We start from the raw sequence: 16,002 nt of genomic DNA on the forward strand, positions 1-16,002 counted from the left end.
GATGCCTTTGAGCTGTGGTGCTGGAGAAGAGTGTTGAATATACCATGGACTGCTAGGAGAACAAACAGGTTTGTCCTGGAGAAGGTGAAGCTGGAAAACTCCTTGGAGTCAAGGATTCTGAAGCTTCATCTGACATACTTTGGGCATGTTGCATGGAGGGACTGGTCCTTGGAGAGGGACATCATATTTGGGAGAGTGGAGGGACGGGGCAGGAGAGGAAGACCCTCGATGAGATGGATTGATGCTGTGAGTGGAGTTGTGGGAATGAGTGTGTTTGATATGGTGACGTTGGCACAGGATATAATGGCGTTTAGGGCTCTTGTAAGTATATAGGGTTGCTATGAGTCTCAAGAGACTCTATGGTACATAACAACAACAACAACAACATGTTGTTTTTGATTGCCTTTGAGTTGAGCACAACACATTGTCATATATATATCTATATATCTATCTATATATCTCCTTATCTCTATCTATATATTGTGCATATACAAATGTAGTGGAAGAAGGATGGGTAATTTCCTTCCATTCAATGAACTTCCTCTGAAAACCCATGGGAAGGTTAGCTATGGGTCAGTTCTGACCCACACAGTGAGACTGGAGAGCTTCTTCTTACCACTAAGTCACTGGAGCTCTGTTTCCACTCAATGTACACTCCACAGCATATGAAATAAGACATTATTTGGTTTGGATGTTATACAAATATCTTATAAACTTAGCAATCAAAACCAAACCAAACTTGTTCCTGTCAAGTCAATTTTGAGTCATAGTGACCTTACAGGCCACAGTATAGTTGCCATATAGGTTTCCAAAATAGAAATGGTTAAAGAAGCTGACTACCACATTCATCACCCTCAGAACACTTTTTCATCATCATCTTAGCAGTTTAGAGGCTGCACACTAGCACTAAATTTCTGCCTTTGTATTGTCTAGTAATTTTTGTTTCTCTTCCAGACCAGTACTTCTCATTTGTCTCTTCTGGCTGCACTGGTTTTTGTTGTGTTTTGGAGCCACTATACACTGAATGTAAGGCAATAATTTCTAAAGAAAGCTAAACAGAGTGCTAACACTGCAACACTCAACAGATGAGGGATACAAGAGACTGGATGTGGCTGTCTATGAGACAAAGCATACTATGTAATATAATAAACTTGTTATTTGTAAATGGGGAATGTTCATATTAAAATAATGATAAAAGCCTGTTGCATAGGTAATTGTTTTGTATACAAAAGACGTAAGACAAAATGCTATATATTTAAGCTAATGAAGTTGTCAATAATTTCATTTTATTTGTAGCTATAATCGATACCAATGAAAATGGCAGTCAAGTAATCAAGCAATGTCTTTCATTGGGCAAATATGTTGCCACAGACCTTTATAATATTCTGAAGGACAAACATATCAATTTAAAGACTAGGGGGGCCTCCCAAAAGCCATGGTATTTTCAATTGTATTGTATGCATCTGAAAGCTGGACAATGAATAAACAAAACGGAAGAGAAAATGATGTCTTCAAATTGTGATGCTGGCAAAGAACATTGACTAAACCATGAACTGCCAAAGAATAAACTAATCTGTTTTAGGAGAATGGCAATCACCATGGTCCTTGGATACAAGATGGTGATACTTCATATCATAAACTTCAGACATGTTAAATAATGTTCTATTTAATATGTAAAACCAACCATAAGTACCAGTAAAAGCTCACAGATTTAATCTAATCATATTAAGAAAGTATTTATTAATGAGTACTGTGCTTTCATTCTCCAAATTTTGAGCTTATTCTAAAAATTCACTGTTTTCTGATACAGATGAAGAATCTAAAAGCAATTTCCACTAATGAGTAATTACTTCACAGCCAATGTTTCCAACAAAGCATAAAGATAAATGCTTCTTAATATTAATAATACAGGTCAATCTGTACTTTCAGAGTGAGTGATATAAAAATGACTGTAAAATATTGGTAGAGTGCTTCATAAAATTTTTTTCTATAAAAGTATTCCTATGGCTGCTTATAACAACAAAAAACTTTTTTAAAGTCTAACTCACATATTGTTATCTTTGTAATGCAGATTATTTATGAGTCTTCCTACAATCCTGATTCCTCATTTCCCTCATATAGCCCAGTCTACCAGATAATCTGTTCTGCAGATAGGTTTAAAGGTATGGAAATAGGACATATCTCTGACATAATACCCTCCTAATTTTGAACCATGCAGCATTTTCTTGCTCTATTCTGACAACTAACTAGTTCAAGTTTATGTTTGGCATAATCACAATGAAGTGTTCTATTATCACCATACTTCTCAGAGTCAGCCAGTTTGTTGTGATCCACACAGTCAAATGCCTCTGCATAGTTAATGAAACACAGACATTCCTCTGGTACTCTCTGCTTTCAGCCAAGATCCATCTAACATTAGCTATAATATCCCTAGAACCATGACATCTTCTAAACCCAGCTTGCACTTTGGGCATTTTCTGTTGATGTGCTGTTCCAGTCATTTTTGGATAATTTTGAACAGAATTTTGCTTGTACGTGATATTGATGATATTGTTCGATAATGTTCGATAATTTCCGCAATCTGTTGGGTCATCTTTTTTGGAATAGGAACAAATATAGATCTCTTCTAGTCCATTGGCCTGGTGGTTGTTCTCCAGATTTCTTGGCACAACTTGGTGAGCACATCCAGGGCAGCGTCTTTTTGTTGAAATATGTCAAATGGTATGTCATCAATTCCTGGGGTTTTGTGTTTTGCCAATTCTTTCAGAGCAGCTTGAACTTCTTCCTTTATCACCATAGGTTCTCCTGCTTGCTGAAACTGAAGAGGACCTAAAGTGCTTGCTGCAGAAGGTCTAGCACTGCAGTCTTCAATATGGACTGAGGTTCAACATTAAAAAACAAAGATTTTCACCACTGGGCGAATTGACAGCATCAAGACAGATGGTGAAGAGACTGAGACTGTTAACAGCTTTAGATTGCTTTGCTCCAGCTAAGAAAATAAAATATTAATTGCATTGGGGAAGTGTGCTGTCAGGGACCTCTCCAGATCACTGAAGAGCAACGATGTAATTCTGGAGACTAAGGTGTGCAAGATTCATGCTGTGTCTTTGCAATTACTTGCTATGCATCAGAGAGCTGGACAATGACTAAGGATGACAGAAGGATAATTATGCCTTTGAGCTGTGGTGCTGGAGAAGAGTATTGAATATACAATGGACTGCTAAGAGAACAAATAATTTCATCCTGGGGAGGGTTAAACCAGGCTGCTCTTGGAGGCAGGGATTCGGAAGCTTCATCTGACATACTTTGTACACGTTGCAAGGAGGGACCAATCCTTGGAGAGGGATGTCATGCTTGGGAGAGCGGAGGGACAGCGCAGAGAGGATGACCCTTGATGAGATGGATTGATTCAGTGACTGGAGTAACGGTGGTATGTGTGTCAGAGACAGTAAGATTGGCACAGGACAGAGCAGGGTATAGAGCTGTTGTACATAGGGTCACTATGAGTCACAAGCAATTCAATGGCACATAACAGCAACAACAAGCTTACATATATCAATATACATACAAAGCTAAAACTATGCTTGCTTGTTTATTGAACCTGCAAAGTTGTCCAGGTCAGAGTTGTCATTATTATCCATTTATAATGATACTTCGGGTCACAAAGCTTCATCTGCATATGCAACAAATATTAGCTGCTGTGTTTACTGTTTCTAGTGTTTTCAAAGTTACTGCCTTTGTTAATTTTTTTTAATCTTAGCTAAACTACTGTGAGTTTGTCAATGTTTGTCTATAAAACGAAGTTAATGTTTGGGAATGTTTGAGAAGCTCTATCAGTAGTTGATTAGAATAAAGCAGTAGTTATAGGAAAAGGTGGAGAAATTTTTAAAAGGCTTAGTTACTAATAATGTAATCATCATAGAATTTTACAAAACCATTTTGTTAGCATTCAAATGATCTAAGAAGTATTAAAATTTATAATTATATTTTACATATATAATTCTATGATTAAAACCAATACAAATGTTAATAAGGATTCTGTTTTGTCTAGAAAGAGAAGACATCTGTGGAGATAGAAGATGACATAAGTTACCACACGGGGTGACATCAACCCTAGTGATATAACTGGGTCAACGACGACTGAAAAATTGCCAAAATGCTCTGAGTAAATGTATATGGTTATACCTTTCAAACCTATATTACCCAAAATGGAATCTTGTCAAAAGCAGAATTACTTAGAACATCTCAGAGTCTGGGATATGTCTGAAAGAGCTCACGTTAGGAAAGTAAAAAGATAGCTTCTTGTTACTGAAACTCAAAACCACTGGCCCTGAGTAGGAACCAGCTCATAGGGGATCCTCCAGCAGGCTTCTGAGGCTATAAATCACATGGAAGAAGACTGCTCATCTTTCTCCCGAGGATCCTGGAGGATCTGGACCTCCAGAGGCCATGCCTTTGGGTTAGTAGCCTAGCACCCTACGCACTATGCCAGCTGAGCTTCCTGTTAATGTCTAGTATAACATAAAGAAAAGCACAACTATCCAATAATAAAAAATTCATAAAAATTTTTGAATGTTAGCCCTATAAACTATTTAAATACATGACTGAAAAGATGAACTCCTTGTTTGAGTATGACTTATAGCAACCCGGCAAATAACAGATGTGAACTCTGGCCTATCCTATGTCATCCTCAAAATCTCTGACACATTTGAGCCTATTGCTGCAGTCACTGTGTCAGTCCACCTGGTTGAGAGTTTTCCTCTCCTTCATCTTCTCTCCATCTTTCCAAGAATGATGTTCATCTGTGGGAAACAGCTTTTCCTCACAACATGCATAAAATATATGAGACAAAGCTACACCATCATTGTCTCTGAGGGGCGCTGACTGCCCCTTCTCCAAGACACCTCTGTTCTTTTGGCAGTCCATGGGATGAATATTCAGTACTGTTTTTCAATACCATGAGTCAAGATATCAGTTCGGGGTCTTATTTTTTGCCAATGACTTCAGTTTCGTTTGATCTTCTTCATTCATTATTACTATTGGCTCTTGATTATATAGTACTTTCCAAAGTTCTTCAATATCAGCCAATTCTTTTTGGTACAGTGATTCTCAGTGATTCTGTGTATTTCCTCCATCTTCTTTCGATGCCTCCTGGATCATGCAATCATTCAAGATTTTGACCATAGCATCTCTAAGTAATACAACTTGAGGATTGAATTAGGTTTGGCTCTTTCTCTTGAGAAATGCCGAGTTCTTCCTTTTTTTTTTAATTTTCCAATTCTAGGTCTCTGCACATTCTGTTACAATAGTTTACTTCTCAAGCTACCTTTTGAGCTATTTAGGTATACAGAATTTATTTTTGTTTTCTTTTACTCTGCTCTTTGCATATGTTAATAATGAATCTTCTTTAAAAGTGTTAACTTTGCTTAAGATTATTTACCAATTGCAAGATCATGGAAATAGCCTAAATGTCAAACCACAATCGAAAAACTGAGAAATTTTGGTACATTCACATGATTGAATACTATGTAGCAAGCAGGAGTAATGATTTAAAAAAATTACTACATAACTTTGCAGGGACTGGAGGACATTATGTAAAGTGAACTAAATCCATCCCATAAGAACAAATACTGTGTAAGACCATTATTGTATAAATAGAAAGATAACTGTAAAATGGATCTGCAGCAGGGTGAAAATGGGCAGGATGATTAATCATGGGGTTGCACAATTTGATGGTTAAAAGGAGGGTTGGATAAAGGAAATGGGAATGATCTTGTGTGAAACACAATGTATACAACTTTGTAAGAAAACCAGGATAAAATAAAAACTTATTTTAAAAAAAAATATTACCTACCAGTGCCTTTATAATATTTTGTACAATTTCCATACTCAATATCTTCCTTTTTAATATCAAATTGAGGCAAGGCAATTTTTTCTAACTGAACAGGATCCCCTGACTGCCAGATGAACCGTAAATCATCAGTTGTGTAACCAACTATAAATAAGACAAATTATAAACAGAAATGTTAATTTGAAATATAAATAATTTAAAAATGCTAATATTTCAGCAATACAAATATGAGAAAATAAGATTTACAAACATTAAGGTGTTTTTATGTGAAATTATTACAAAGAATAGGTAAGAAGATAAAATTATGTAAGTACTAATGAGAATATTTTAAGAGTTCTAGATCATAGTCTAAAAGTCAGACAAGTTAGATCAAGTTACTGCTAATTTATAAAAGCTGTCTCACATGCAGCAGTTCATATCTCAATATAAACTTTCTAAACGGATAAAAAATTGATTATCTTTCCAACTGCTTAAGAGTTGAAGATGCTATATATTAAATCTTGGGAAGAAAAAAACATGTTTTAAAAATTTTGATTAAATAATTGCAAACTTTTTTAATTACATAATGCAGTTACAAATCAATGCTCTAATATGCTTTTAAAGCATATGATAGTTTACTGTTTAACAGGCATTTTCAAATCAATTATTCAATAGATCTTGAAATAGATTGAGATATTAGAATTTTAGATACACATCTGCATACACTAATGTATATATATATACAATACATACACAAACCTATCCACACAAATGTTCATAGTGAACTCAATTTATAGTTAGAAAGAAATTAACACAATTAAAATTTAGATTTCAGTAAACTTTTGAAAACAACAAATAATAGTAAATAGCTAAGCATACCATCTATCAAGCACAACAAAACATTTTACAAGATATTACTCTTTCGTTTTTGCAGACTTTAGTCATGGTGTATAGGTATTGAGGTTGAAGATGTTTTGTGTCCTGATATATTTTCAAATTATAGGTGCTTAGAAAATTAATTTATATGTTTTATATATAACACATATACTTTTTATGAACTAAAACACAAAAATCTTAGTAATATTTTAAATGCCACTCTGTAAAAACAAAACAAAAAATTCCCCATATATCCAAAGTCCATATATTACCTATTATTATTATTTTTCAAGCTCTTTTTAAAATCTCCATTTTATTGCTCCTCACTCCCCTCAAAAAAATAACAGAAAAGCAGTATGCCAAGTTTTTTATTGGTTTCATTTCTTGAATTTTAAATACTCTTCAAGTTTTGTGATATGAAAATATAATTTTTAGCATCACAGTACTAGCAGCTTAATGGTAAGAAGCTGCACTGCAATCCCAAATGTGCATGGTTCAAATCCACTAGCTGCTCCATAAAAGAAAGATGGGCATTGTCCTCTCATGCAATTAACTGCCTCTGAAAACCTGCTAGCGGGTCAGCTCTGGATCGGTTCCAACCTGATGGGAGACAACGACAACATTTCTCCTTTTACCCTTCCTGTAGTAGTAAATCATTTAAATGATGATGGCAGTTTTAAGTCAGAAATGTAGAAGCTATGAGTATTATATAGTCACAAAAATAGAATATTATATATCACTATCAAACAATAAAGAACTCATAAACACTGCACAATATGGATGAATCCAGAAAAAATCACGCTGAGTGTCATTAGTCTGTCTTAAAAGGATAATTATAGTGTAAGGTCAGTACTGTAAGAAGGTAAGGGAAGATTCACACATAGAATAATTCTTAGATGATCACCAGAGATGAGATGGAAGGGTGACAACAAAAATTCATTGTTGTCAAGTCAGAACCAAGTCAAAGCTGAACCTCCAGAAGGTTTTCAGAGACTACAAATAGCACAGGAGATGGCCCATCTCTCTCCCACACGGCAACTGGTGGATTCGAACCACCTGCCTTTGAGTAGGCAGTACAGTTACCCAATGATCCACCAGAAATGCCTTAATACTAAGTAGAATAGTAAAAAAAAATTCACAAATTTCACTTAACATTATTCTAACGAGTCTGTGCAATTGAATACATTAGTACTTCCACTACTATTTAAGAAAAATACAAGAATGCATTTCTTAGAAATTTTAAGCATTCATATTTCCATAGTCACTTTTAGATCATTTACATACAGCTCTCAAGTTGCATCTTGCAACGTTGTGTGTCCATGGGAAACAAGGTCAAGTCCAAAGGGCAAGATAGAGTAATAGATAGCCTGAAAGTAAAAACAGGAGTTTTAGAAGGCATTTAAAATGCTTTTCTGTGATCTAATGATCGTTTCTGGCAAAGAACAACGTAAATACAAAAGCATTAAATAGTAAAGAGTACCTCATGCTAACAAGGACATCTCCATCCCGAAAAATAAAGAGAAGGATATTTTCTTGGGTTACATCATGAAAATTGGCACTTTTTTCATTTGCAAAAAATAAATCGGGTTTCCACAAACATTTGTACATTGTTGGATCCACTGTCAGTGCATCTGAGCCCCTAAAATCACTAGGGAGCTTCAGCCTGGGATCGTTCCATTTTTGTCTCAGAAAGATGTTAACTCTATAGTCCTGGAGGGGAAAAACATTCATGTGTCATTGTTATTTTTAAATAAGTATACAGTCCCAAAATGAATTTTGTTTAGAAAAATTTCAGTAACTAACAGTCTACATATTTTGTTCTTGCAACATTAAGCAGGATCATAACAGGTCACCACATTTACATCCCATCAGTCATAATAAATGAAGTTATTTCCCCTGATTTCTATTTCTGATAATTCCAATTTTAATACTTTGTAAAAAAAAAAGAATTACATCATATCACATGGACCCCTTCTAAGAATATATGAACTTTACAAAACCTTTAACACCTTAATCAGTTTATATTTGCCAATTAAAATAAGAAATTAGGTTCTAGTACAAACTGAACTGACAATTTTAGAGTCTAATTGAGTCTTGAGGTATTATATTTGTCTTGGAGGTTTTTGATCTTCTCTCCACTGAGTTGAGAAAAACTTGTTTAATGGCATTAATTTTATCTTCAGTTTTCCTATTTCAAAAATCCAAAATTCATATTCAAAGAACTGTCAGCTTTTTCAAGTCTTTTGCTATGATAAAAATTAATCAGATCACAAATTTCAAATTGAAATATAAACACTAAGGAGGAGATGATAGATCATATTTTAATAAAATAACCACTGCTGTTGAGTCTTATTTATACGAATAGTTATCCAAGCACAGAACAAAGAAGCCCATAAGACTTTCAAAGGTATAAATCTTTACAGAAACATATTTCCACATTTCATTTCCTACAGATGGATTTAAACCAACTTCCATTTATCAGCTGAGCACTTTAAGATTGTGCACCAAGGATCCTTTATTAAATGGAGAAGTTTATTCATGCTATGAAGTCATACTTAGACTGGTACTGATGAAAGAATTAAAATTAAGTTCCAGCAGCTTTAGTAAAATATCAATTATGTTGGTTGTCGAGAGCACATGGTTAATTTACACTTGATACCATTTTCAGCACTCCATTTTATATAATTTCAAGTCATTTGTTTTAATAAAGGGCTTTTTGAAATAATTTATGAAAGTACTGGTATTCTAAAAGTTGCACTCACTAAAATCATTTTATTATCTTCTCTAAATACTATATTTAATCCAAGTATATAATCAGAAAACTCCATCATTAGATTGCTGTATTAAAATAAACATTCACAATAGTTGTTTTTATTGTTATGTGCCATCGAGTCACCTGCAACCCATAACAACCTTATGTACAGCAGCCCTGAACTCTTCCCTGTCCTAAGCCAGTCTCACTAATTCTGACACACCACTCCCATTGTCCCAGTAACTGTATCAATCCATATCATCTGGGGTCTTCCTCTCCTGCACTGTCCCTCCACCCTTCCAAGCAGGATGTCTTTCTCCTTCTCTAAGGACCACTCTCTCCTGCCCACATGCCTAAAATAGGTGAGATGGAGCTTCACAATGATTTTGTATATTATCTAACTTGGGAGGGACTGGAGAGCATTATGCTGAGTGAACTAACTCAGTCTCACAGGGATAAATATTGTATAAAACCATTATTGTAGAATGAGTATAAGGATCCTAGAGGGGTGGGAGACGGTGGAAGTAGAGGGATGAGGATGTGCAGGGGGAGGGAGGATTAGTCATGAGGTTGTACAGTTTGATAGGGGGCTGACGGAAATTGAAATAATCTGTTCTCAAAAATAATGTATACGAGTTTTGTAAATAAACTAGAATAAAATTTTATAAAAATGTATATATACACCTCTTTGATGGAGCAATTCTGCTATTAAAAACCTCTTCTAAAGAAGTAAAAAGCATGGCTATGTGAGAGAGATAGAAATGTAGGAAGAAATTTAGATGTTGATATTAATGTATATATATAAATGCATCATTTCCCCCAACATTGTAACAAGCTAAATAAACTCTGGAGAATTTAACATATTTATCAGTAAAGGAATTTCTGAATATGTTTTGATACGTCCATACTATGCAATGTTGTTATTGTTATGTGCCAAAGTAGGAGTGATTCACAGCTGACCCCTCAATGAGTTTTCAGATGTTTATATAGCATGAGATTTTGCACAGTTTCATCCTGAGGAGCAAGTGGGAGATTTGAACCACCTACCTTTGGGTTGGCAGCAAAAACACTATGTAATATTATAAAATATTAGAAGAATGAGTTGCCATTATATTTATCATTCTAGAAAATGGTTCATTATTTATGTTTTAAAAAATTCCCAAAGTGTAGGGGATCTGGATAGAATGATCCTCCTATATTAAATGAGAATGAAATTGCAAAAAAAAACACCAAAAACCTCTGTATATGTGTATTTGTATACATGCAAACACATATGCATGAAGATGAGAAAAATGTGAAAAATACAATACACTGTTCTTTAGTTAATTTAAACAAAATTCTTATTTTAAACTGGTTTAAAAAAACAAAAACAAACAAACAAAAAAAACATCAAACCCTCACAAACCCTAGTCTCCAAGGAGAAACTTTGTTTCACCCTCTCCAAGACAGATCTGCTATTCTGGAGATGAGATGAAAAGGTGAAGAAAAATAGGATCCCTCTTATAGTTACTAGATCCATCTTAAAATACAATATTGTGAATGACAAGATAATATCCATATGCATACAAAAAAGACCTATTAGTACCACTATAATTGAAATCTAAGTGCCCACAACTAGAGCCCAAGAGGAAGAAATAAATGATTTCTACCAAATGTTACAATCAAAAATTGATTGAACACATAACTAAGATGTGCTAATAATAATAATGGGTGACTGGAATGCAAAATTTGGGAACCAGAAATAGGGCTCAGTAGTCAGAAAATATGGACTTGGTGACAGAATTAGTCTGAGGACAGAATGATGGAATTCTGCACAATCAATGATTTATTCATAGCAAATAACTTTTTTTTATAAGAAACATAAACACAGGACATACATATGGATTTCACCTGATGGGATGCACAGGAATCAGATCAATTACATCTGTGGAAGGAATTGTTGGAGAAGTTAAATATCAGCACTGAAAACTAGGCCCCTTGCTGATTGTGGATCAGACCATCAACTACTCATAATCAAGTTCAAGTTAAAGCTAAAGAAGATTAAATTTCATCCACAGAAATAAAAATTTGATCTTGAGTCTATCCCCTCTGAGTTTAAAAACCAACTCAGGAATAGGTTTGAGGCCTTGAACACTAATGAGCGAAGACTAAATGAGCTGTGGGAAGATATGAAGAATATCATTCATGAAGAATATAAAAAGTCATTATAAAGAAGGAAGAAGAAGAAGAAAAGATCAAAATGGATGTCAGAAGAAACTCATAATAGTATGATATATCAATACAATGTCCTTAACATGCTACAAATGTTAATATAACACATAATCATAGAAGAATGCATATTACACTTAATATTAATTTCTTCATCCATTCAAAAAGTCATTTTGAGCTGTGGTGCTGGAAAAGAGTACAGAATGTACCATGCACTGCCAGGAAAACAAACAGATTCATCTTGGAGAGGATTAAACCAAGCTACTCCTTGGAGGCAAGGATTCTGGGGCTTCGTCTGACATACTGTGGACATGTTGCCAGGAGGGACAGGTCCTTGGAGAGGGACATCATGCTTGGGAGGGTGGAGGGACAGCGCAGGAGGGGAAGACCCTCTATGAGATGGATTGATTCGGTGACTGGGGTAATTGGGATGGGTGTGTCAGAGGCGGTACGGTTGGTGCAGGATAGAGCAAGGTTTAGGGCTGTTGTGCATAGAGTCGCTATGAGTCGAAAACGACTCGACAGCACGTAACAACAACAACAACAACATTCAAAAGTCATTAAGCATTTTCTAATTTCAAAATCTGAGCTACTTGCCTGAGAGGCATAAAAACTTATATGATTCATGACTTCAGGTAGTGACCATTTAAAAAATAAGGGAGTAATTATATGGTAATAAGAACAACCTATAGCTGGACCAGGAGGAAGTCATCAGAGCAGAGTAAGGAAACACTGCATGGTTCCAAATTGGGAAGGGTGTATGCCAGGGCTGCATCCTGTCTCCATACCTTTTGAATCTATAAGCAGAGCAGATAATCTGGGAGACTGGGGTCTATGAGGGAAAATGCGGTATCAGGATTGAAGGAAGACTCATCAGCAATCTGTGTTATGCAGATGACACAATCCTGCTTGCTGATACTGAGGAGGACCTGAAGTGCTTGCTTATACAAAACATGGTAAGACTGCCTGGTTTAAAAGCAGAAAAATATGCATTAGAGTTGTATCCATTCCTCATACTTGTTCAATGTGTACAAGAGCCTAATTCAAGAAGCTGGACTATATGAAGAAGAATGTTGCATCAAAATTGGAGGAAGATTCATCAACAACCTATGTTATGCAGATGACATGATCTTGCTTGGAGAAAATGAACTTAAAGCACTCATGGAAGAAGATAAAAAATTATATCCTTCAATATGGACATCTCAACATCAAGAAAATAGAAATTCCATGGAATTGAGGCGATACCAAATAACATGTTTCCAAAGACAAATGCAGCCCTGAAGATTCTCCCAGACTTTGCTAGGAAATTTTGTAGGATAGCTGCCTGGCCAACTGACAGGAAGAGGTCCATATTTTTTCCCATTCCCAAGAGAGGTGAGCCAACAGAATGTGGGAATTATTGAACAAAATCATTCATATCACATGCAAACAAACTAAAAATCTCTCAAAAATAGCTACAACGGTACATAGACAGAGAACTGACAGATGCTCAAGTTGGATTTAGAAAAGGCCACATCACAGTTTTTATTCTAATCCAAATAATAAGGAAAAAATCACTAAATGTAATTGGTAACTAGGTAGTGTATTCTAATGCAACAAAGAAAAGTAATGAGGGAAGCAATGCCATTTACAACAGCTCCCCTAAACATGAAATACAGATTACTATATCTAACTAGAAATACATGAGGTCTACACAAAGAAAACTGCAAAATACTATAGAAGAATATAAAATACTCGTGGATTGGAAGGCTCAACATTATGAAAATAATGGTACTATGAGAAGCAATCTACATATATAATGCAACACCAATCCAGATTTCATCAAAATTTTCCAAAGAAATGGAAAAAAATACTAGTCATTTGATGCAGAAAAGAAAGAGACCATAGAAAAGCAAAGTGCTATTCAAATGTGAACAAATGAGATCTCAAAACCTACTACACAATCACAGTATTCAAAACAGCTTAGCACTGGTATAGTGACATTTACATAGACCAATGGAACAGAATTAAGAATCTGGAAACAAATTCATCCACCTATGGACAACTGCTTTTTAACAAAGGTATGAAGTCTCTTAAGTGAAGAAAAGACAGATTCTTTAACAAAAGGTGCCAGAGGCCTATTTGCAGAAAATTGAAACAAAGGGCCATAGCCCACACTATGTAGAAAAATAAGTCAAACATATCAAGGATGTGTGTATAAAAGCTAAAGTTAAAAAGATGTATTTTAAAAATCAAGCAAACTAAGGAGATTTAATCTGCCATTTAAATTGACTATAAAATGTAACGTTGTTGTATACCATTGTGGAACCAACACATAGTTGAACTAGGTTTTTAGAGGCAGTTAATTACACAGAAGGAGATTGCCCATCTTTCTCCTGAGGAGCAACTGGTGGATTTGAACCATATGCTTTTGGAATTTCAGACATGCTTCTTACCACTCGGCCACCTATAAAATCTAAAATTCACAATTGCTAAGGCTAAACTAAATTATCAGGACCCTCTGAAAAATTAGTACCACCACTTGTCTGTATGTTTGCCACACTGTGGTGGCTTGCATGTTGTGATACTAAAAGCTATGCTATTAATATTTTTAAATACTAGCAGGATCATCCATGGTGGATAGATTTCAGTGGAACTTCCAGATTAAGACTAAGAAGAAGCACTGGTTACCAAATTCTCAAATAGAGGCCTTCAAGAGCTCTATGTGTAATGGAAGAACGCTGTTTAATATAGTGCCAGAAGATGAGCTTCTCAGGTTGAAGGGCACTCAAAATGCAATTGGGGAAGAACAACCTTCTCAAAGTAGAGTCTACCATAAAGACACAGAAGGAATAAAACTTCCGTACATTGAAGAACCTTCACTTACTATTATGGTAAGACTCAAAATAAGGAAAAACAGTTGCAACATTCAATAATAATTTGAACATAGAATGTACAAAGTATAAAACTAGGAATACTGGAAGGTGTCGAAAATAAGAGAGATTTACATCCTAGGAATTATTTAGCTGAGATGAACTGTTTGGCCATTTTGAGTAAGACAATCACATGATATGTTAGGCTGGGAGTGACAAATTGAAGTGGAATAGTGTGGCATTCACTATGATAAAGCATTTCAGGATGTATCCTGTAGTACAATGATGTAAGTGATAGAATACTATCCATATACAAATAAGAAAATCCCATTAACCATTATTCAACTATACACAACAGCCACAAAGCCCAAAGATGAAGAAATTGAGGGTTTCTCCTAACTTTTTCAGTCTGAAATTGATCAAATATATAATCAAGAAGCATTAATAATAATTGGTGACTGGAAAGCAAAGATTGGAAACAAAGAAGAAGGACTGGTTGTTGGAAAATATGGCCTTGGTGACAGAAATGAGCTTGGAGATTGAATGAGAGAAATTTGTAAAATTATTAACTCATTCATTACAAATACGTTGTTTTTTTTTAAAAAAAAAACATAGTGATGATACACATGACCTCATCTGATGTACTACACAAGTATCAGACTGAGTACATCTGTGGAAGAGACATTGGTGAACTTCAATATCAGCAGTCAAAATGAGGCCAGGGATGTGGAATAGATCATCAGCTACTAACATGCAAGTTCAAACTGAAGTTGAAGAAAATGAAAACATGTCCACGTGAAACACAATATGACTTTTAGTGCATCCCAACTGAATTTAAAACCATCTTAAGAATAGATTTGAGACACTAGTAACTGAAGATCACATGAGTTGCAGGATGATATCAAAGACATCATTCATGAAGAAAGGAAAAGATTATTACAAAGGTAGAAAAGAAAGAAAAGATAAAAGTGGATTTCAGAAGAGAAGTAAAAACTTGCATTGAAACAAGGAGCTAAAATAAGGGAAATAAATTATGAATTAAGAGAATTTAATAAAAGATTCTAAAGGGCAGCTCCAAAAGAGAACACAAAGTATTAAAATGAGATGTGCAAGGAGTTCGAGTTAGAAAACCAAATAAGAAGAATGTGGTTGGCACTGCTCAAACTGAAAGAACTGAAGTACAAATTCAAGCTTCAAACTGCAATATCTAAAGTTTCTATGAATCCCAATACAAATACCAATCCCATTCTTCAACAAGATGGAAAAGGCAGTCTCCTGTTTGTAGTGGAAAGAAGCCCTGAATAAGCAAAGCATTGTGTACCAATGAAGGAGTTTTTCTTTTGCTTTTTAAGGAGAGGAGCAAATGGGGGGTGGGGGTGGAGGTGGGGTGGACAGGGAGAAAAGTATAACAATGAATGATAGGAATTCTAAAATCTCTGTAGATGTTCATTGAAATGAAAAAATAAATTAATTAATTAAAAAAG

The 16,002-nt window shown here is 35.0% G+C and overlaps 1 protein-coding gene across 1 annotated transcript in view; it reads right to left on the reverse strand.

Moving 5' to 3' along the window:
- The window catches only part of GLRB (glycine receptor, beta), a 154,880-nt gene that overhangs the window by 40,308 nt on the left and 98,570 nt on the right, over positions 1-16,002 (reverse strand). The window contains exons 4-6 of the mRNA XM_006884447.1: positions 8,187-8,416; positions 7,991-8,073; positions 5,855-5,995 (exon numbers count right to left, since the gene is read on the reverse strand). Coding sequence (XP_006884509.1) covers positions 5,855-5,995; positions 7,991-8,073; positions 8,187-8,416 — 454 coding nt within the window. The remainder of the gene's footprint in view (positions 1-5,854; positions 5,996-7,990; positions 8,074-8,186; positions 8,417-16,002) is intronic.

Source organism: Elephantulus edwardii, unplaced genomic scaffold (genome assembly GCF_000299155.1).
Source record: "Elephantulus edwardii isolate Elephantulus edwardi_28Jun2011 unplaced genomic scaffold, EleEdw1.0 scaffold00034, whole genome shotgun sequence".
Taxonomy (NCBI): domain Eukaryota; kingdom Metazoa; phylum Chordata; class Mammalia; order Macroscelidea; family Macroscelididae; genus Elephantulus; species Elephantulus edwardii.